This window comes from Schistocerca americana, chromosome 3 (genome assembly GCF_021461395.2).
Source record: "Schistocerca americana isolate TAMUIC-IGC-003095 chromosome 3, iqSchAmer2.1, whole genome shotgun sequence".
Taxonomy (NCBI): domain Eukaryota; kingdom Metazoa; phylum Arthropoda; class Insecta; order Orthoptera; family Acrididae; genus Schistocerca; species Schistocerca americana.
In genome coordinates, this window is record NC_060121.1 from 508,939,538 (window position 1) to 508,956,934 (window position 17,397).

General features: G+C 43.2%; 1 protein-coding gene across 1 annotated transcript in view; it reads right to left on the reverse strand.

The window, feature by feature from the left end:
- LOC124605413 (F-box only protein 32) overlaps positions 1-17,397 on the reverse strand; it is a 541,318-nt gene that overhangs the window by 366,891 nt on the left and 157,030 nt on the right. Inside the window, exon 2 of the mRNA XM_047137065.1 lies at positions 15,351-15,407. Within this exon, the coding sequence (XP_046993021.1) occupies positions 15,351-15,407 (57 nt within the window). The remainder of the gene's footprint in view (positions 1-15,350; positions 15,408-17,397) is intronic.

Below are 17,397 nucleotides of genomic sequence, written 5' to 3' on the forward strand. Positions count from 1 at the left end.
TCAAATTTGCAAAGAAAATATTTATTCGGTATCAATTAACCCTGGCAATGTCCGTCGCCTTTACCCACCTGCACGTAGCTACTGGCTCCACGGTCTGCCCTGAGGTGTCTTTTTATGACACGAGTGCATCCTCAGTCACCACACCACATTCGTCGAGAGAAAGAGGAAACGGGGCGCTTCATGTTTGTATCTCGTCAGTAAATATCTTTTTCAGAGCTGATGAACAGCTTCGAAAAAGAATCTCATCTTCCATTCAAAAGCAATTACGAAACGAATCTCTATATTGAAATGTGTATGATGAAGTACGTTCCTTCGGAGTGATGGTAGTCAATGCAACATCGAGAATATAGATATTATGCATGCGAAGACTGACATTAGACACTGTGCTTTAACTATATTCAGTTTAACCCATTTTGACTTACTAATATTTTTCCCCATGGTCAACATACCTCGTTTCACACACCTCAAAATTTTACAATTTTTTTTGATAAGAATTCTTTATAAATTTATCCTTATTATTTATTGACGTGATGAGGAACGAATATAAAACAATTTTAGAAATTTTCGTTGGTGCGGCATGCTGTTAGAAATACAGACATATGCAACCTCACTAGACATTTCTCACACTCATGCCGTGTATCACTTTCCTTCCTTCTTGCTTTCAACACTACACAATTTCTGGGTGGTTTTTGTTGACGGGACTGGAGGAGATAAACCTGACAAAACTCGAAAACGATTGTTTATAACCCGCAAAATATCGAAAGAAATAGTGTATTATACACCGCTAAATACCTCGACTTCTCGGCTTTTCAAAGGTAAATAACAAGTCATGCCATCTATTAAGAGATAAGAACAAACACTGTGAAGAATCTGCAGCAGCTCGGCCCGGCTCACAGCCGGCAACGTAATAACGGACTTGAAACCTGCGGCTGACAGTGAGCAGTCAGTATAATCCACAGGGTTAAAAGCGAAAATGAGAAGAATATTCAGTTAAGTTAACTAATAATTTCTACAAGTATGTGTCTTAAATGGATCTACAGCACTGCTCGCTGTTCAACCCATTGAAGAGTCCACGATATTCTTCGACATTCCTCCGCTTTCTTCAATAATCGCTAAGTGTTAACGGAACTATTTTACACGATTACACGCGTCCATTTTCGTGAAGAAACAGTGTGGTTTACACGCCAGATGCCGCACACTGCCGCTGGAGAGCGCTGACGTCGCGGATCACGATGAGGAACACGTTAGGTTCTCTGAGATGTGGAAGGTGGTTTCAGGCGTGCACCAACCACGACGGACGCCAGTTGAACGTTATCATCGCCGTTAGAGGTCTGATGCAAAGACTTCGAAACACTCTCCATAAGATGGCATCCAGTGGTAGATGAATCAACCATCAGGACTACCTTTAAAATGGCAAGTCAGGTCGTCAAAATAGTGCACCATTTGGATGTCACCTGGCTGAATATCAAACAGCTTTTCAGAAACCGAAAACGTCGTCTCTCGTTATTTAAAGGTGTGATCTTCTGGGTCTGCTCCGCCTTAGCGCATTTAACTACGAACTACGCCTGAGTAAACGCCGTTGCCTACCTTCCAGCCCCTGGAACCTCACGCTGCTCCCCCTCTACCTTTGTTGGGAACACGAACAACAAATCATCATTTTGAGGAGGCGAGTTGTCAGTACAGGACGCGTGGAGAACCGCAGGAAAACGAGGCGTGTGGGTGAGGCAGCCGGCATTATTTACGGAAGGCGGTATGTCTGATCCGTTGGCACCCGCGCAGACTACCGCTTGGCCGCTGTCTGCGGCCGTGCAGCCGAACCGGTTATATCCGGATCGCAGAGTCGCGCCGCTGAGGGTCGTCGGTTCAGAACTCGTCTCCTCCTCCTCCACCGTTGGCCTTTGTTCACGAAGCGGCTGAGCGAGGCCACTGCCGTAGACGCAGATATTAACTAGAGAATGTTGCAGCCGACAACGCAATGTCACCAAATGCGTCGGCGGTCCAATGCAGTACTTACCAGTTTTCTACAATCGAAATCTCCCGAATTAAAACGTAACTGCTTGACTTTGTTGCTGACTTATGCTTATCACATGACAGAGATGATGCTGATAATGACATTTGGTTTGTGGGTCGTTCATCTGGATGGTTATCAGCGCCCGCACAAAGTCTCGATCTTTTCTCTGTCCAGTCCCGCCACTTTTCGCGAAACATGATGAAATGATGAGGACAACACACACACCCTGTCCCAGGGTGGAGAAAAACACCGACCCGGCCGGGAATCGAAACCGGGATCCCGTGATCCACAGGCAGCAACGCTAGTTACTAGACCACGAGCTGCGGGTGCATGAGAGAGAGAGAGAGAGAGAGAGAGAGAGAGAGAGAGAATATTGTGATGTGCACGTAATGTTTATTGAACAGTAAGCCCAAGAGCAGTTACATGAAGTAGAGGTCCAATACCGAGCGAGGTGGCGCTGTTGTTATCACACTCGCTTTCCGGAGGACGACGGTTCAAACCCGTGTCCGGCCATCCTGATTTAGATTTTCCGTGATTTCCCTAAACAGTTTAAGGCAAACGCCGGGATGGTTCCTCTGAAAGGGCACGACCGACATTCTTCTCCGCCCTTCCCTAATCCGAGCGTTTGTTCCGTCTATAATGAGCTCGTTGTCGACGGGACGTTAAACGCTAGTCTCTTGCTCCCAGAGGTCCAATACATAGAACTAAACACAGGCGTAGTGATCGGTGAACAGCAATTGAGAATTCGGCCGACACCGTAATCCGTTGCGAGTCCATGAGACAGGCAAGAGTCGTCGTTGGCGAGGCGTCCCCAGCGTGGTACATCATCATCCGGAGAGCACTCACAAAAATCTGATGCTGGCCGCGCCGTCTGGTGACACGTGTTCCAACGTAGAGCTGGGGATGTGTCCTCTGCCTGCAGCGCTGTTCTCAGTATAAAAGACAGCGTTTAAAGTGATACCGACATCAGCACATTCCGCCAACTACCTACATCGGCCGATATTTTCAAATTAGTACACCAGTACGTTTGAAGTCTCGGTGCGACCGGACTCAACACCACAATGAACACATCGACCGATGGTGGACGGAAGTGAAATCAGTTTCTTTCCTTCAGTCGAAATGTGTGACGTTGCCACACATATACCACGGATTGTGATAAATTTTTAAGTTCAATACAAGAAAGGAAAAATTTGTAGCACCTCAAAGAGAAACATACAACAGCATGAATATATCAGAGTCTATGGTCTGTAATTGCTACTCACTGAAAACTATAAATTTCGAACAATTTAAATAATAATAATTAATTGACGTTACCTTATACTTTATTATGCATGTTTTGTGGATGTTTAGCCATTTCAGCTTGTCATCTGCAATACTGGCAGAATATGTGTCGAAATTTCATGTCTAGATTACTACCTCAAAAAATTGTGTTCCAGTGAGAAAGGTGGTTGTGTCAGTTTTGATGCCTGAAGTAACTATAACGGCCGGCCGGAGTGGCCGTGCGGTTCTAGGCGCTGCAGTCTGGAACCGGGCGACCGCTACGGTCGCAGGTTCGAATCCTGCCTCGGGCATGAAGGTGTGTGATGCCCTTAGGTTAGTTAGGTTTAAGTAGTTCCAAGTTCTAGGCGACTGATGACCTCAGAAGTTAAGTCGTATAGTGCTCAGAGCCATTTTGACTATAACGGATCTTTTTTGGACTGTGATAGGTGGGCATTTGCTGTAAACGAATTATTATGATTGCTTACTGATGTTTATTATGCCAGTGGTTTGGTGATTCTGTTATAACTCAGTTTCTGAAGAAAAAAAAATAGTACAACCTGCGACTAGAGATAGGACGTTCATATTCACAGGACATGTACATCAGTATGTTCTCCAGAAACGATTGGCATTTCAGTCACCTCCGTTCGGCATGTAACCGGTCGCCTAGCAGGCGCAGGATCCATCAGGGGCCCTAATAACTTGTTTCACGCGTGATGGCATCGACACGTATAAGGCGCGAAAGGCGCCCTGTGGTATAGCCATCCATGCTGCATTCATCTAATTCCAAAGTTCATCGGTGGTGGTTGCCATTCGGTCAGAGCGCTGCACACGTCGTTTCGTCATATCCCACACATTTCCGATTGACTACAAGTCCAGTGATCTGATGGGACAGGGGAAAAGGCTGACATCCGTTTTCGTGCAGCAGTATGTGGTCGTGCATTGTCTTGCTGCAAAATGACGTCTGGGGTACGGGTCGCAGGATGTCATTCACGCAGGTCACACTGGACACAGTGCCTTGGACACGCACCAACTGTGATTTATGGTTGTACCTAATAGCCCCCCCCCCCCCCCCCCCCCACTGTAAGGCTTTGAGTCGGCGCTGTATGTCTTGTGTGGATGCAGTCACTATGAACCCGCCCCCTCCTGTCTGACGCGAAACAAAACGCGGTCATCATTTTCATCATTCGTCCGAAAACACTATCTGATGCCATTCCTGCCTCCAGTCACGTTTTCCATACACCAATGCCGCCTAGCATGTTTCTGTACATTCGTCAATGGAAGGCGAAGTGGTCGACGCGCACTTAACCCTTGCCGCAATAAACTTCGACGGACTGTCATCTCTGACAGTGTATGATGCATTACACTGTTCCACTGTTACGACAGAACCGAGGAGGGCGCAGATCTGTTCTGCAATGCCATTCGGATGATGTGCTGATCTTCTCGGGGGGGGGGGGGGGGGAGTGGGAGGGGAGGGGGCTGTGTGGTGCGACCTGACCCATCTCGTCGTGTTCTATGGCTTTCCGTGAACCATTCTGCACACAACCGTTGCACTGCTGAAACATTTCACCCCACATGAGCAGTAGTTTCCCGATTGGATGCATCACACTTTCTCATGCCGATAATGCACCCTCTTTCAGATTCAATGACTTGACGATGCGGTTCGTGCATACGTCTGCGAGACATTCGGCATGTCTGCTCAAGTCACACTGATCCATTACCTTCGGTTTATAACGACAACCAGAGCCGCAGCCACATTTTACCGGTAGATGGTGTTGCGCCGCGATATCGATGTTGACCTTTAACCCGCAGGCCGACGTGGATCGAATGATAATCATTTCTGCAGAACATATTAATGTATATTTCTGTGAATATGAACGTCCTATTTCTACATCTACAACCATACTCCGCAAGCCACCTGACTGAGTGTGGCGGAAGGTACTTTGAGAGCCTCTATCGTTTCTCCCTTCTATTCCAGTCTCGTATTGTTCGTGGAAAGAAAGATTGTCGGTATGCCTCTGTGTGCGCTCTAATCTCTCTGATTTTGTCCAAATGGTCTTTTCGCGAGATATACGTAGGGGGGAGCAATATACTGCTTGACTCGTCGGTGAAGATATGTTCTCGAAACTTCAACAAAAGCCCGTACCGAGCTACTGAGCGTCTCTCCTGCAGAGTCTTCCACTGGAGTTTATCTGTCATCTCTGTAACGCTTTCGCTATTACTAAATGATCCTGTAACTAAGCGCGCTGCTCTCCGTTGGATCTTCTCTATCTCTTCTATCAACCCTATCTGGTACATATTCCACACCCGTGAGCAGTATTCAAGCAGTGGGCGAACTAGTGTACTGTAACCTACTTGCTTTGTTTTCGGATTGCATTTCCTTAGGATTCTTCTAATGAATCTCAGTCTGGCATCTGCTTTACCGCCGATCAACTTTATATGGTCATTCCATTTTAAATCACTCCTAATGCTTACTCCCAGATAATTTATGGAATTAACTGCTTCCAATTGCTGACATGCTATATTGTAGCTAAATTATAAATGATCTTTCGTTCTAGGTATTCACAGCACATTACACTTGTCTACAATGAGATTCAATTGCCATTCCCGGGTTCCCGGGTTCGATTCCCGGCGGGGTCAGGGATTTTCTCTGCCTCGTGATGACTGGGTGTCGTGTGCTGTCCTTAGGTTAGTTAGGTTTAAGTAGTTCTAAGTTCTAGGGGACTGATAACCATAGATGTTAAGTCCCATAGTGCTCAGAGCCATTTGAACCATTGCCATTCCCTGCACCATGCGTCAATTCGTTGCAGATCCTCCGGCATTTCAGTACAATTTTCCATTGTTACAACCTCTCGATATGCCACAGCATAATCCGCAAAAAGCCTCAGTGAACTTCCGATGTTGTCCACAAGGTCATTTATGTATATTGTGAATAGCAACGGTCCTTCGACACTCCCCTGCGGCACACCTGAAATCACTCTCACTTCGGAAGACACCTCTCCATTGAGAATGACATGCTACGTTCTGTTATCTAGGAACTCTTCAATCCAATCACTCAATTGGTCTGATAGTCCATATGCTCTTACTTTGTTCATTAAACGACTTTGGGGAACTGCATCTAGTCGTCCAAGGTTTCTGTATTTTCTGAACATGAGTATACGAGGTGGTTTCCAAATGTGTGTTTCCACTTTTCAGTGCTTTAGGAGTTCAAAGTGTCTAATTCTAAAATATGTTTCCGTTTCACACATTTACTGAGTTAGTCATTGAAGGCTGACTGACTGTTTTTGAATTTATTCGAAGTAGTGCAGAGTGTTGCAAACTTGTTTGTCAATGGCACCAAGCATCATTTCGCGTACGTAATAGAACGTTTCTCTCTTCATCCCACGTACTCTTGTATATCTCTAAAACTTGTCTGGTTAATCCAGTAACTGACGAAAGAGTGTCCAGTACTTGCTGCGTTCTCTTAGACACAGATACAGTTCATTCATACGCGTTCGACATCATTTTAATATCGCAAGCCGCAATGTAGCACTTTTCTCCAGCCACAGAGATATCGTGGCATCCATTCCACACAGCCTCCTTGATGCAATCAGAAATTCGCGAAGGAGATCGGATGCACTGTTACCAAACTGTCGGCCGATGTTACCAGGTAGCAGAATGGGAAGCCATAGGTGGTGCAGTCTGACAAACCTTGTCTCTGCGTGCGTCGCTGTCGTAAATGGATACATCAGGGACGGAAGGGGAAGGAAGGAGGAGGAATATTCTGGAGTTCCGTCAGCGACTTGGCTATTGCAGGCGAAACTTTGACTGGGGAAGGAAATCGGCCGATCTTTCGGAAGGATTCATCCGGGAAATCAGTGTAAGTAAACGAAGGGAAAACTTAAATCTGGATGTCTGGACTGGGGCTCGAAAACTCACCGTTCCAGACGCGAGTCCCTTGTGCTCCTACAGTGGCACCTCGTTCGGTCTGACAACAAGAGGGCCCGCGACGGCCAGGAGAAGTCATTTTTCACCCACTTTCCCGCCTACAGAAAAATTTTCGCGTACTGTTCTCGCACCCTGCCTCGTCAGATACACTGACGCATCATTTCAGTGTCAGTTCAAAGACAACCAGGACACATCGTCGTGAATACTTGACTATTTCGTCATTCACCGCGGAACTAACGTGAGCGACTCTCCAACGCCGCCGCCCCCCCCCCCCCCCCCCTCCAGCCCTCGCCACCACCACAAAAAGCGAAGATAGTAAACACACTTTTGGAGGTTGTGTATCACATTAGTAATGCACTGGGCACACACTGAGCGCCTTATCAATTTGATGTTTGTAGTGCACCCTTATTGATTCCATCTCTCTAAGTGATTTGTGACTTAGCCCTTTCACACCTGAATTTTTGCTGGAGGAAGGAAAATTTTTCTTTATGCGCAAATGCTCTTAGATGATTTTTTAACGATTTTAGATACAAGATTTATACAAAAATATGAACTCGTTTTCAAAAAATACTTTGTTCAATTGGCTTAATTTTATGGAGTAAAGTAACTAATTACGAAATATTCTCTATTGTAATAAATAGTAAAATTATCATTCAATAATTAACATGCAAAATAACAATAACAATATTCAGTTATACAGTGGAATATCGAACCCATCACATCTGTATTCTGGTAGTCACGAACTCCTACGCACTGCTACACTAACTTCCTGATATTTTTATAGTGATACCCTACAGTTGGCAGCACTTGCGCATGATGAAAAGGTTGAATATTCACAAATGTGTACCTCCCATTTCGATTGGGAAAAAATACTTCCGTTGAAGCTAAAACACAGTAAAAGTTAGTGAACACAATTGTAACGAGAGGGTCTGAAAGGGCTAAGTTGAGTTAGGAGATATAATCTGAAGATGGTTGATCTGAGAAGATCTCTATTTGCTTCAGAGAGGCTAACGCTGTCGCAAGTGTTGTCTCTCCGCTAGGTGGCGCGAGGGGCTGCGCGAAGCCTTCAAGAACGATAGAAGAGACTGTCTCTTAGCATTTATCTTTCTGCTCGCATGTGTGATGTTGCGGGAATTGTCGGCAGTCGAGTCATCTTTGGGTTGTTCGTAGTAAAGCAGGATTGTGCCTTGGCTGGAAGTGTGCATCAGAGCTCGGGAGGAGGCTGGAATTAAACACTAGATTCCAGCCAGGTGGGTGTGGCTAGGTAACGTGTTGGCCTGTGCTGTCGGAACCACAAGACCGCCGCGGCACAGAATGAGGTGCTGATCCTCTGTTATAACTTTCCACCTTGTTCCTCGGTGGATGGAAAGTTATGTGGGAACCAAAACCTAGGAGTTCTTACGTAACTTGGATTTTATGGTGAGCATCCTTTCTTGTTACATCACGGAAAGGATTGGGTGATGCCTATGCTCTACTTTTAGTGAATCCAGTACTGCCGGTTGGTTAAATAGCGAGAACTGAGTTTGGTAATTTGAGTGCATTTCTTAAGGAGGCGTTGTCTTTGTTGTTGTAAACTGCCTTAACGCAAAAGCACTGCAATGTTCAGCTATGAATTTCCGATCTATTATTCAGTACTTACGGTTACAAGCGAAATTTTAAAGTATGGTCATGTTTAGTAGCGCAGTTGTCGCTTTTGGACTTAAGTACTTTTATTAGTTTAATAAGGAAGTTCCCATTTTTAAAATTTTTGGGTCATTTGGCAAAATCGAATAAAAGTCATAAGTTCGCTCGAACGTTAACCCCGTTTGATTAACTGATTTTCTGTAAAAATTTTGTACGTGTAAGAGTGCAAACGGTATCTTGTTTCTGTTTTAGACTGATTGCTGTTTTAAGGTTGCTCCAATGTTATTTGCCCGAAGGGCGACCTCTGCTGTTTGCGGGGCTTATGGTACTCGCTTGTGATTAGTGTTAATACTGATTTGCATTGTAGAATATTTTTATTATTAGTTCTAAATCTTTAAGCATAATAAAACGTCGGTTTGTAAAACTTATGGCGTTCGGGGATCAGCTAGCTTCTAAACGTGAATGTAAATTGTCCTTCCTACTCATCTTGCTTTATTTCCCTTTTTTTAAAAATGTATACCTGTGGTGTTCAAATATTTGCTACCTGACATCTACGTACGAGAGTTAAGTTCTGAAGTTTGTGCTAGTAGAATGGGACTGTCTGCTTTTTCGTATTGTGATAAGGACAAATAAATTTATGAAGAACTTTTTCCTGACATGATCTCTGTGAATGCAACTTGAGAATCAGAGAACAAAAATTTTGGAATTCAAAATTCTGTCACGCACCCAATACCACTGCAGGTTATGAGTATCTACCTCCATACTCTGGAAACCATTGAAGAGCACGTCAGTGGGCATTCCCCACTGTACCAGTTAGTAGGGCTTCCTCCCGTCCCATTTACGTATAAAGCGCGGAAAGAATAACTGCTTAAACGCTTCTGTGCGCGCTGTAAATAATCTAATCTTGACCTCGCGATCCCTACGAGAGCGATATGTGAGGGGTTGTAGTATATTCCTAGATTCATCATTTAAAGCTCGTTCTCGAAACTTAAGTAGACTTCCTCGTGACAGTCTGCGTCCACCTTCAAGTGCAAGTGTAAACAATAGCTTTTCTCTTGCTACAGTGACCTACTGTATAAATATCAGTTAAAGCACATTGTGAGGGCTTTCGCTGGTATTCGGGAGTCACGTTTATCGAGCGGCGTTTAGAAGAGGGTCGCTATGGCACTAATTGCTGAGGGAGGATTTCGAGGGCCCATTAGGGGAACTAATTACAAGGGCTCGACCGGATAATTACCCAATAACGAGTTCTCGGCTACTAACGAAGATTTTCATTTGGAGGCAGCGACTGAAGTTCGATAACAACTGTTGCCCTGCGACTCGTCCGTTTACGTCAGCAATAAGGAAGCTCATTGACCGTCAAGGGTCGTCTAGATAAAGTGTTCTGAGAATAATGACTGTTGAACGATAAAACACCAGGAGACTAAATGGGGGAAAGTAAAGAAATTGGAACGTGAACCTCGAAAGTTTCCGGAATCGAGGCAGGGATCCATTATCGTAGCTGTATCGCTGTTATCTTTGACGCATAGCGCACCATCTCATATTGATGTTGTCACACCTCATACTCATTCACTAATGTAATTAAGACTGTAACAGAATTTTTGAAACGTTAGCACATGTAGCTACAGCAATGTTGTTATCGAAATAAATGGTTCAGGGATCACTGTTCGTAAGTCGTTCTGCAATTAACTCAGTGTGATACCTCTTTAAAATAAAATGAAAAATTAGCTAAAGCATCCCGTGTGGAGTCTGCTGGTCTCCCATCGGGCGCCTCCCCAGGTGGCGGATAGGGGAATGCTCACCAGATATGGTGGGTACCGGGGAAATAAAATACCCGGGGTGGACCAAAACTAGCAACTGCTACCTTGTAGTATGATATTGGCTTATCAAAGGCTAAAGGAAGAAAACCTTGAGTAAAAATTACCTGGTCCTCCGGGTTGGGGGTTGTGCAGTGGGCCAGCTCCTCACTCACATAAAAACCTAAAAATGCTAAAAAACCTAATAATATGCCTCGGAAAAATTGGAACTTTGGACGACGAACTGGCGATGAGAAACGGAAAATGATGTTTGGATGCTGGAATGTGCGAGGTATTTCCACTAAAAGAAATTTACTACCTGCAGAACTTGACATGTTCAACATGGATGTTGTCGTACTCTCTGAAACAAAGAAGAAAGGCCAACGACAAGAAGAACTGGATAATTATGTACATATCTGGAGTGGGGTATCAAAAGCAGTAATAGCCAAAGCAGGAGTCTCCATTAGGATAAAGAAATCATGGAAAGAAAGAATCACAAATTGGACATTCATCAATCAACGTATTATAACTGTTGAAATGACATTATTTGCTAGGGAAGTTGTGATTATTGGCGTATATGCACCCACGAACGACACAAAAGATAAGGAGAAAGATACATTCTGGGCCACCCTCAGGGAGACTATTGAAAAAATCCCAAGAACAAAGGAGCTGATTATCATGGGACATCTGAATGGAAGGGTAGGAATTAGAGAATCCTGTAGAATAGTAGGAAAACATGTAGAGGACGAATATAATGACAATGGGGAACGACTGATTGCAATTTGTGAACAATTTGATCTAAAAATTACCAACACATTTTTCAAACATAAGGACATTCATTGATAAATATACTTGGAAACAGAACACTAAAGAACCGTTCTATAATAGATTATATTATCATTAGACAAACAAGCAGTTTCAAGGCAGTAGAAGTCAGATCTTATAGAGGAGCCCAATGTGGATCAGACCACTATCTAGTAAAAATGAAGTCTTTCTGGCCATGGAAGAATGCAAGGAGTGATACAAGTAACATAAATAAAATGAACCAGACTGAGAAAGATGAAAATTTACCTTTTAATATTGACAGCCTACAAGAAGAAAGTATCAGAACACTCTTTGCGGCCAGGATGGAAAGGAAACTGGTTGAATCATTTGAAGGAAGTACAGAGGAAATATATGACTATATAAAAGCTAATGTGAAAATCATAGCAACAGAGGTGTTGGGTAAAAAAGATAGCAACCACAACCGTACAGCAGAGTGGTGGTCAGAGGAACTAGAGGTCCTCATTAGAGAAAAACGAAATGCGTTCCTTCAGTGGTTGAATGATGAATCAGAAGAAACAAGATCAATATACAAGGAAAAAAAGAATGAAGTGATGAAAATACTAAGGTTGGCAAAAAATAGGGATGGCAAAAAATAAGGATGGCAGAAAATGAAGCATGGGAAAGAACATGTGCCTAGGTGAATAGCAAATTAGGGTTTGGGAGAGCAAAAGAAGCATGGTCAGTATTAAAAGGGCTTCGACAGGATACAAAAAGCAAAACTAATCTCCAACTGATAACACAAAAGGAATGGGAAGAGTATTTCCAAAAATTATTAAATTAGGACAGAGAAGAATATCTAGAAGGAAGGAAAAGGTCATGAAGATGAGATCCAGATTTTAGAAAGTGCAGTACTTCAGGTGTTGAGAACAGGAAAGAATGGTAAATCACTGGGACCAGGCAATATCAATCTGAAGTGTCTGAAATGTGGTGGTGACAAAATTGTGAAACTGATAACACAGCTCTTCAACAAAATGATACATGCAGTTTCAGTACCCAACGAGATGAAGCTAGGTTACATTAATGTTTAAGAAAGGGGATCGCAAAATTTGTTCAAACTATCGAGGAATTTGTGTTACAAACACATTAATGAGAATTTTTGCGAAAGTAATTAAAAACAAAGTGGAAAAAAATTTTAGAACCCAAGAAGAACAATGTGGATTCACGGCTGGGAGATCATGTGTAGACCATATTTTCACATTACGACAGATTTTGGAGAAACATAGGGGAAAATCAAAAAATATAAGATTAATTTTCATAGATCTAGAAAAAGCGTATGATTACTGTGAAGAGCACTACATATGGCAAACTTAAACCCTTCCTTGATTAAAATAATACAACAGATGTATAAAGATAACATTTGCCAAGTGAAAGTTGGTAATAAAGTTTCACAGAAATTTAGAACAAGCAAAGGCCTTTTACAGGGCTGTCCCATGTCACCATCAATATTTAAAATATATACAGATATTAGCCTTAGAACATGGTCTCATAAATGTAACAGTATGGGATTAGAAATAAGAGATGGAGTTTACCTACATCATTTATTGTTTGCTGATGATCAAGTAGTCGTAGCACAAGATGGGGAGGATGCTAACTATATGTGCAATCAACTAGCAATAGCATACAAAACTTGGGGTTTGAAGATTAATTACCAAAAAACAGAATACTTGACTGATGATTCAGATGAGCTATGCACTGAAAAGATAAGGAAAACTGAAATAAGAAGGAGAATGGAAATAAAAGAAAGAATATGACGTAATGGATAGGAAGAAATTAGTGGTATGGGCATGTACGACGAATGTAGAAAGCCAGAATACCAAAATTGATACTGGAGTGGGAACCGGAGGGGAGAAGAAGCAAAGGACGACCTATGACCAGCTGGCTCCAAAATGTACGGCACACAGTGAGGAGAGTGGGCGCAGAGGAAGAGGACGCGCAAGATCGAAACACCTGGAGGAATATTTTCAAAATATAGTCTAAGAACGTTTATTGTTTGTATTGTAATTTCCAAGTAAATTATTATGTTGGAGATAAGTCTCTGTAATGAGGAAAAGCTCAAAATAATAATAATAAATAGCTAAAGCATATACAAGGTGGTCAGAAACAGCTTGAAAAACTTTTGTGTTGGAGAGGAAGAAGTGCTAAGAAATAACAATTAAGAAAAACATCCGGTAAGTTGCGCCGTTTCAAGTTATTGAAGTTAGCCAATCAGGTCATTGCGCGCGCAATTCAAGCACTTGCACGCGCTAAAATTCGGTAATGCACATACGTCTGTGAGTCCATGAATGACAGCTTGCTCAGATGCTCATTAACAGTTACACTGTGTCTTTTTTTAAAGTGATAAACTGAAACTATATGAGCAAAAGCTACGTTGGATCGGTTTGAGGAGAACGAATTTGGTGACTCTGTCTCTGGCAGGCTGCTTGAATTTGCGTGCGAGACGACCTGATTGGCTAACTTCAATGGTAAATAACTGGGCGTAACGTATTTAATATTTTTCTCAACAATTATTTCTCAAATCTACCTCCTTCAATATTCTTACGAGCTTTTCAGACTGTTTCCGACCACCTTGCATAAGTAAATGCAATTTGGTACTATTGGTTCATACATTCCCTAGAGCAGGGGTTCCCAACAAAATTTTCTCGAGGACCCCATCATCGAGCATGATTGGTACCTTGTCATATCACAGTATCAAGTTCCTAATAAAGCCAAACTGAGAGTCTTTTTATACGTTTTCTATTTTTGGTACTTAGAAAAACATTGACATATTCATACTGAAAAAATATTGAGCTTAAAACTTTTTCAATTTAGCCATCATTGTTGTTGTTAAATTTCTGATTATTGCTCAAAATCTTTGTCTTCAAATCTGGGTGTTTAGTATAACAAATTCTTTAAAATAATAATGGCCGATTGTCGTCTGAAATGAGAGTTTCTGTGTGAAGTGACTGTCAGTTGTCAGCTGCAAAGAGGCAGCGCGTGCAGTCTAAGGCATACAGCAGAACTACTTGCCTCTATGTAATTCTAGTTTTGCGCTAGTGTGTGCTAGTGTCGGTTGGCTCTAGGAAGACGCCAGACGCAGAAGACAGCGTTCGATAAAGCTCTGCTCATGCAGGAAGCGGCCAAAAAGAATCTGTTATCATACGAAATATATTTAATATATTTTTTATTCTAATAGCATCTTGCGGACTCTTCTTGCATAGCTCGCGGAACACCGGGGGTCCGCGGACCACCTGTTGGGAACCACTGCCCAAGAGGTTTCTTAATTCGCACCCAGTGGTAAGAGTATTGTCTTATGTGAGACTTCTGTTAGTGTATGTTATTAATAAGTGTCGTTTATGATAATCATGAACAACAAAATTCAGTTCCACATGCATCATGACTCTACACCCAATACATACGTGATTATCGTGCTGTTAATGGTCGTGGTAGTAGTGATACAATGAAAATATTTTAAAACCTGGTGCTACTCCTTACTAGTAGGTCGAAGGGGGCCGCAATGCTCAATATCCCCGTCCATCGGACGTACCGCCGTCAGCAGTGGCACAAGTCCACAAGCCAGTATTCCTTCAGACATTGTGGAGAGTCTCGGAATTTAACCCTGGTCATTTGTTCGAGGTCTAGTGATCAGAAATGTTTACAATATTTTTTTCTCTTCCCCTTCCCGGTCAAATGCTAGCAGTGAAAACTACTTCCATCACCAGGATTTGGATCAGAGTCGAACGCCAAAACCAACGCCTAAGTGTGCGTTAGCTACCTCGGTTGCGATGGCGGATAATTTCTTAAAACCACACATGCATACCACCAGACGTTCATAACACGATCTGATCACTGAGAATGTTTCAAATGACGTCTCATCCGAAACAAGAGCGTTTCCCTGGTTCCTGATTCACGGTGTCGCGCGCAAGCTGACTTACCACCTGTTGGAGAAGCTCAGGTCTGCGCTGAACGTTCCGAGGGCCGTGGTGCCGCATCTGGAACAAATGAAACCACGCTCTGAGACATAAGTTTTATTGTGACAATGTTACTGGCAATATCCGCAGTTACGTTCAAACGCTGGGTTGTGGGCAAAACAGAGCAGTTCCCTAAACATTCAAAGATTTTCCATTTGCAATACCGATAACGAGCGCATCAGCGAAAGGAATGTATGATATTGTACGCTTTTGACTTGCATTTACAGTGCTGTTACGTTGTCCATCAGAAAACTGGTTATTTTTCTGTGTGGTTTATTTAGTACTAAAGCAGTCAATATGCTCCTTTAAACAAGTATTTCATCTCTGCACTCTTTCTTCTGGAGTTTCTGAATGCTGTTAAAAAGGGCATTGCTCCATTTAAAAAAAAAAACTGTACTTCATTCAATATTTTTGCTGATTCAAAATGTAAGAGAATTAAACATACAACAAAATTATGTGCTCCTTTTGCGTAATATCTTTTGCCGAATGTCTCGTTTTTATATCTTAAACTGCCTATGAATTAAAAGGGTCAGTGATTTCCTCTGCCTCGTGACGACTGGGTGTTGTGTGATGTCCTTAGGTTAGTTATGTTTAAGTAGTTCTAAGTTCTAGGGGACTGATGACCATAGCTGTTAAGTCCCATAGTGCTCAGAGCCATTTGACCCAATTAAAAGGCTTGTTACGTCTTATGGGATTCACATTGGGTACATGTAAATGGCGTTCAAAAAGAAACGAGCCGGAGTCGTAATTTCAGAAACCAGTACCTGTATGTTAGACGTATTGACCCTGGCTGTTGAGACACTTGTCCCACTGTGACACAAGGTGGTGAATGGCTCTCTCATAAAATTCCCGGGGCTGCGATGTTAATCAGTTCCGCACGTACAGCTGGACGTCGTCGTCAGAGGTGAATCGTTTGCCCCTCAGAACCTTTTTAACGGGACCAAAAATGGTGTAATCATAGGGAGAGAGGTCCGGACTGTATGGAGGGTGGCCGAGATCCTCCCATTTGAATTTCTGCAGGAGTGCCGCGACTGTGTTGGCCGTATGAGGCTTTGCATTGTCGTAGGGCAAAATGATCCCACGGGTGAGACTACCTGGTTGTTTTCATCTGATCGCTTGGCGAAGGCTGGTCAACGTCTGCGAGTAACGCTGGGCATTCACTGTTCCGTGTTGCAGGAAGTGAATCAGAAGAGGGTCCCTTAAAAAGGCTCCGAGGGGCAAACGATTCACCTCGGACGACGACGTCCAGCTGTACATGCGGAACTGGTTAACATCGCAGCCCCGGTATTTTATGAGACAGCCATTCACCGCCCTGTGTCACAGTGGGACCAGCGTCTCAACAGTCAGGGTCAATACTTCTAGCATACAGGTACTGGTTTCTGTAATTATGCCTCTAGCTCGTTTCTTTTAAACGCTTATACTATAGGGAGAAGCCTTCACTTTTCCCATCTCTTATATGAGAGGCGATCAAAAAGTTTCCGTTTGATGGTGTTGCTGCAACGTATATTCAACGTAGAGCGACACAGATGGTGGTATATAAGCACCGACATGTAGACAAGGGATCAGTGCGGCACTCGTGTCTTTCTGACGAACGTGCGTAAAATTCGGAAACGTGGACCATGGCGACGTTATTACCAAATGCGTCCGAACAATGCGAACGTGTCGATTTTCTTTTCTTGGCTGCCGAAGGACAAACACCAGCTGACATCCAACGGAGAAATAAGAATGTGTATGGGACAGCATGTCTGTCGGAAACCTCTGTTGTGGAATGGTATGCCAAGTTGCGTGCTGCTGCTTCATAACGCACGTCCCCATATAACAAATGTCGTAACTGAGAAGTTTCGCCAACTCAGCACCCGCCCTATATTCCCTACACGATTATCAAGCGTTTGGTCCCTTAAACAGGCCTTGAAGGGTTGACGATTCCTGTCGGACGAGGATGTGCTTCATGAAGCAGGATGCGGTGTTTTACCTAACGGGTATCTTCAACTTGGTCCGTCGGTGAGATGCC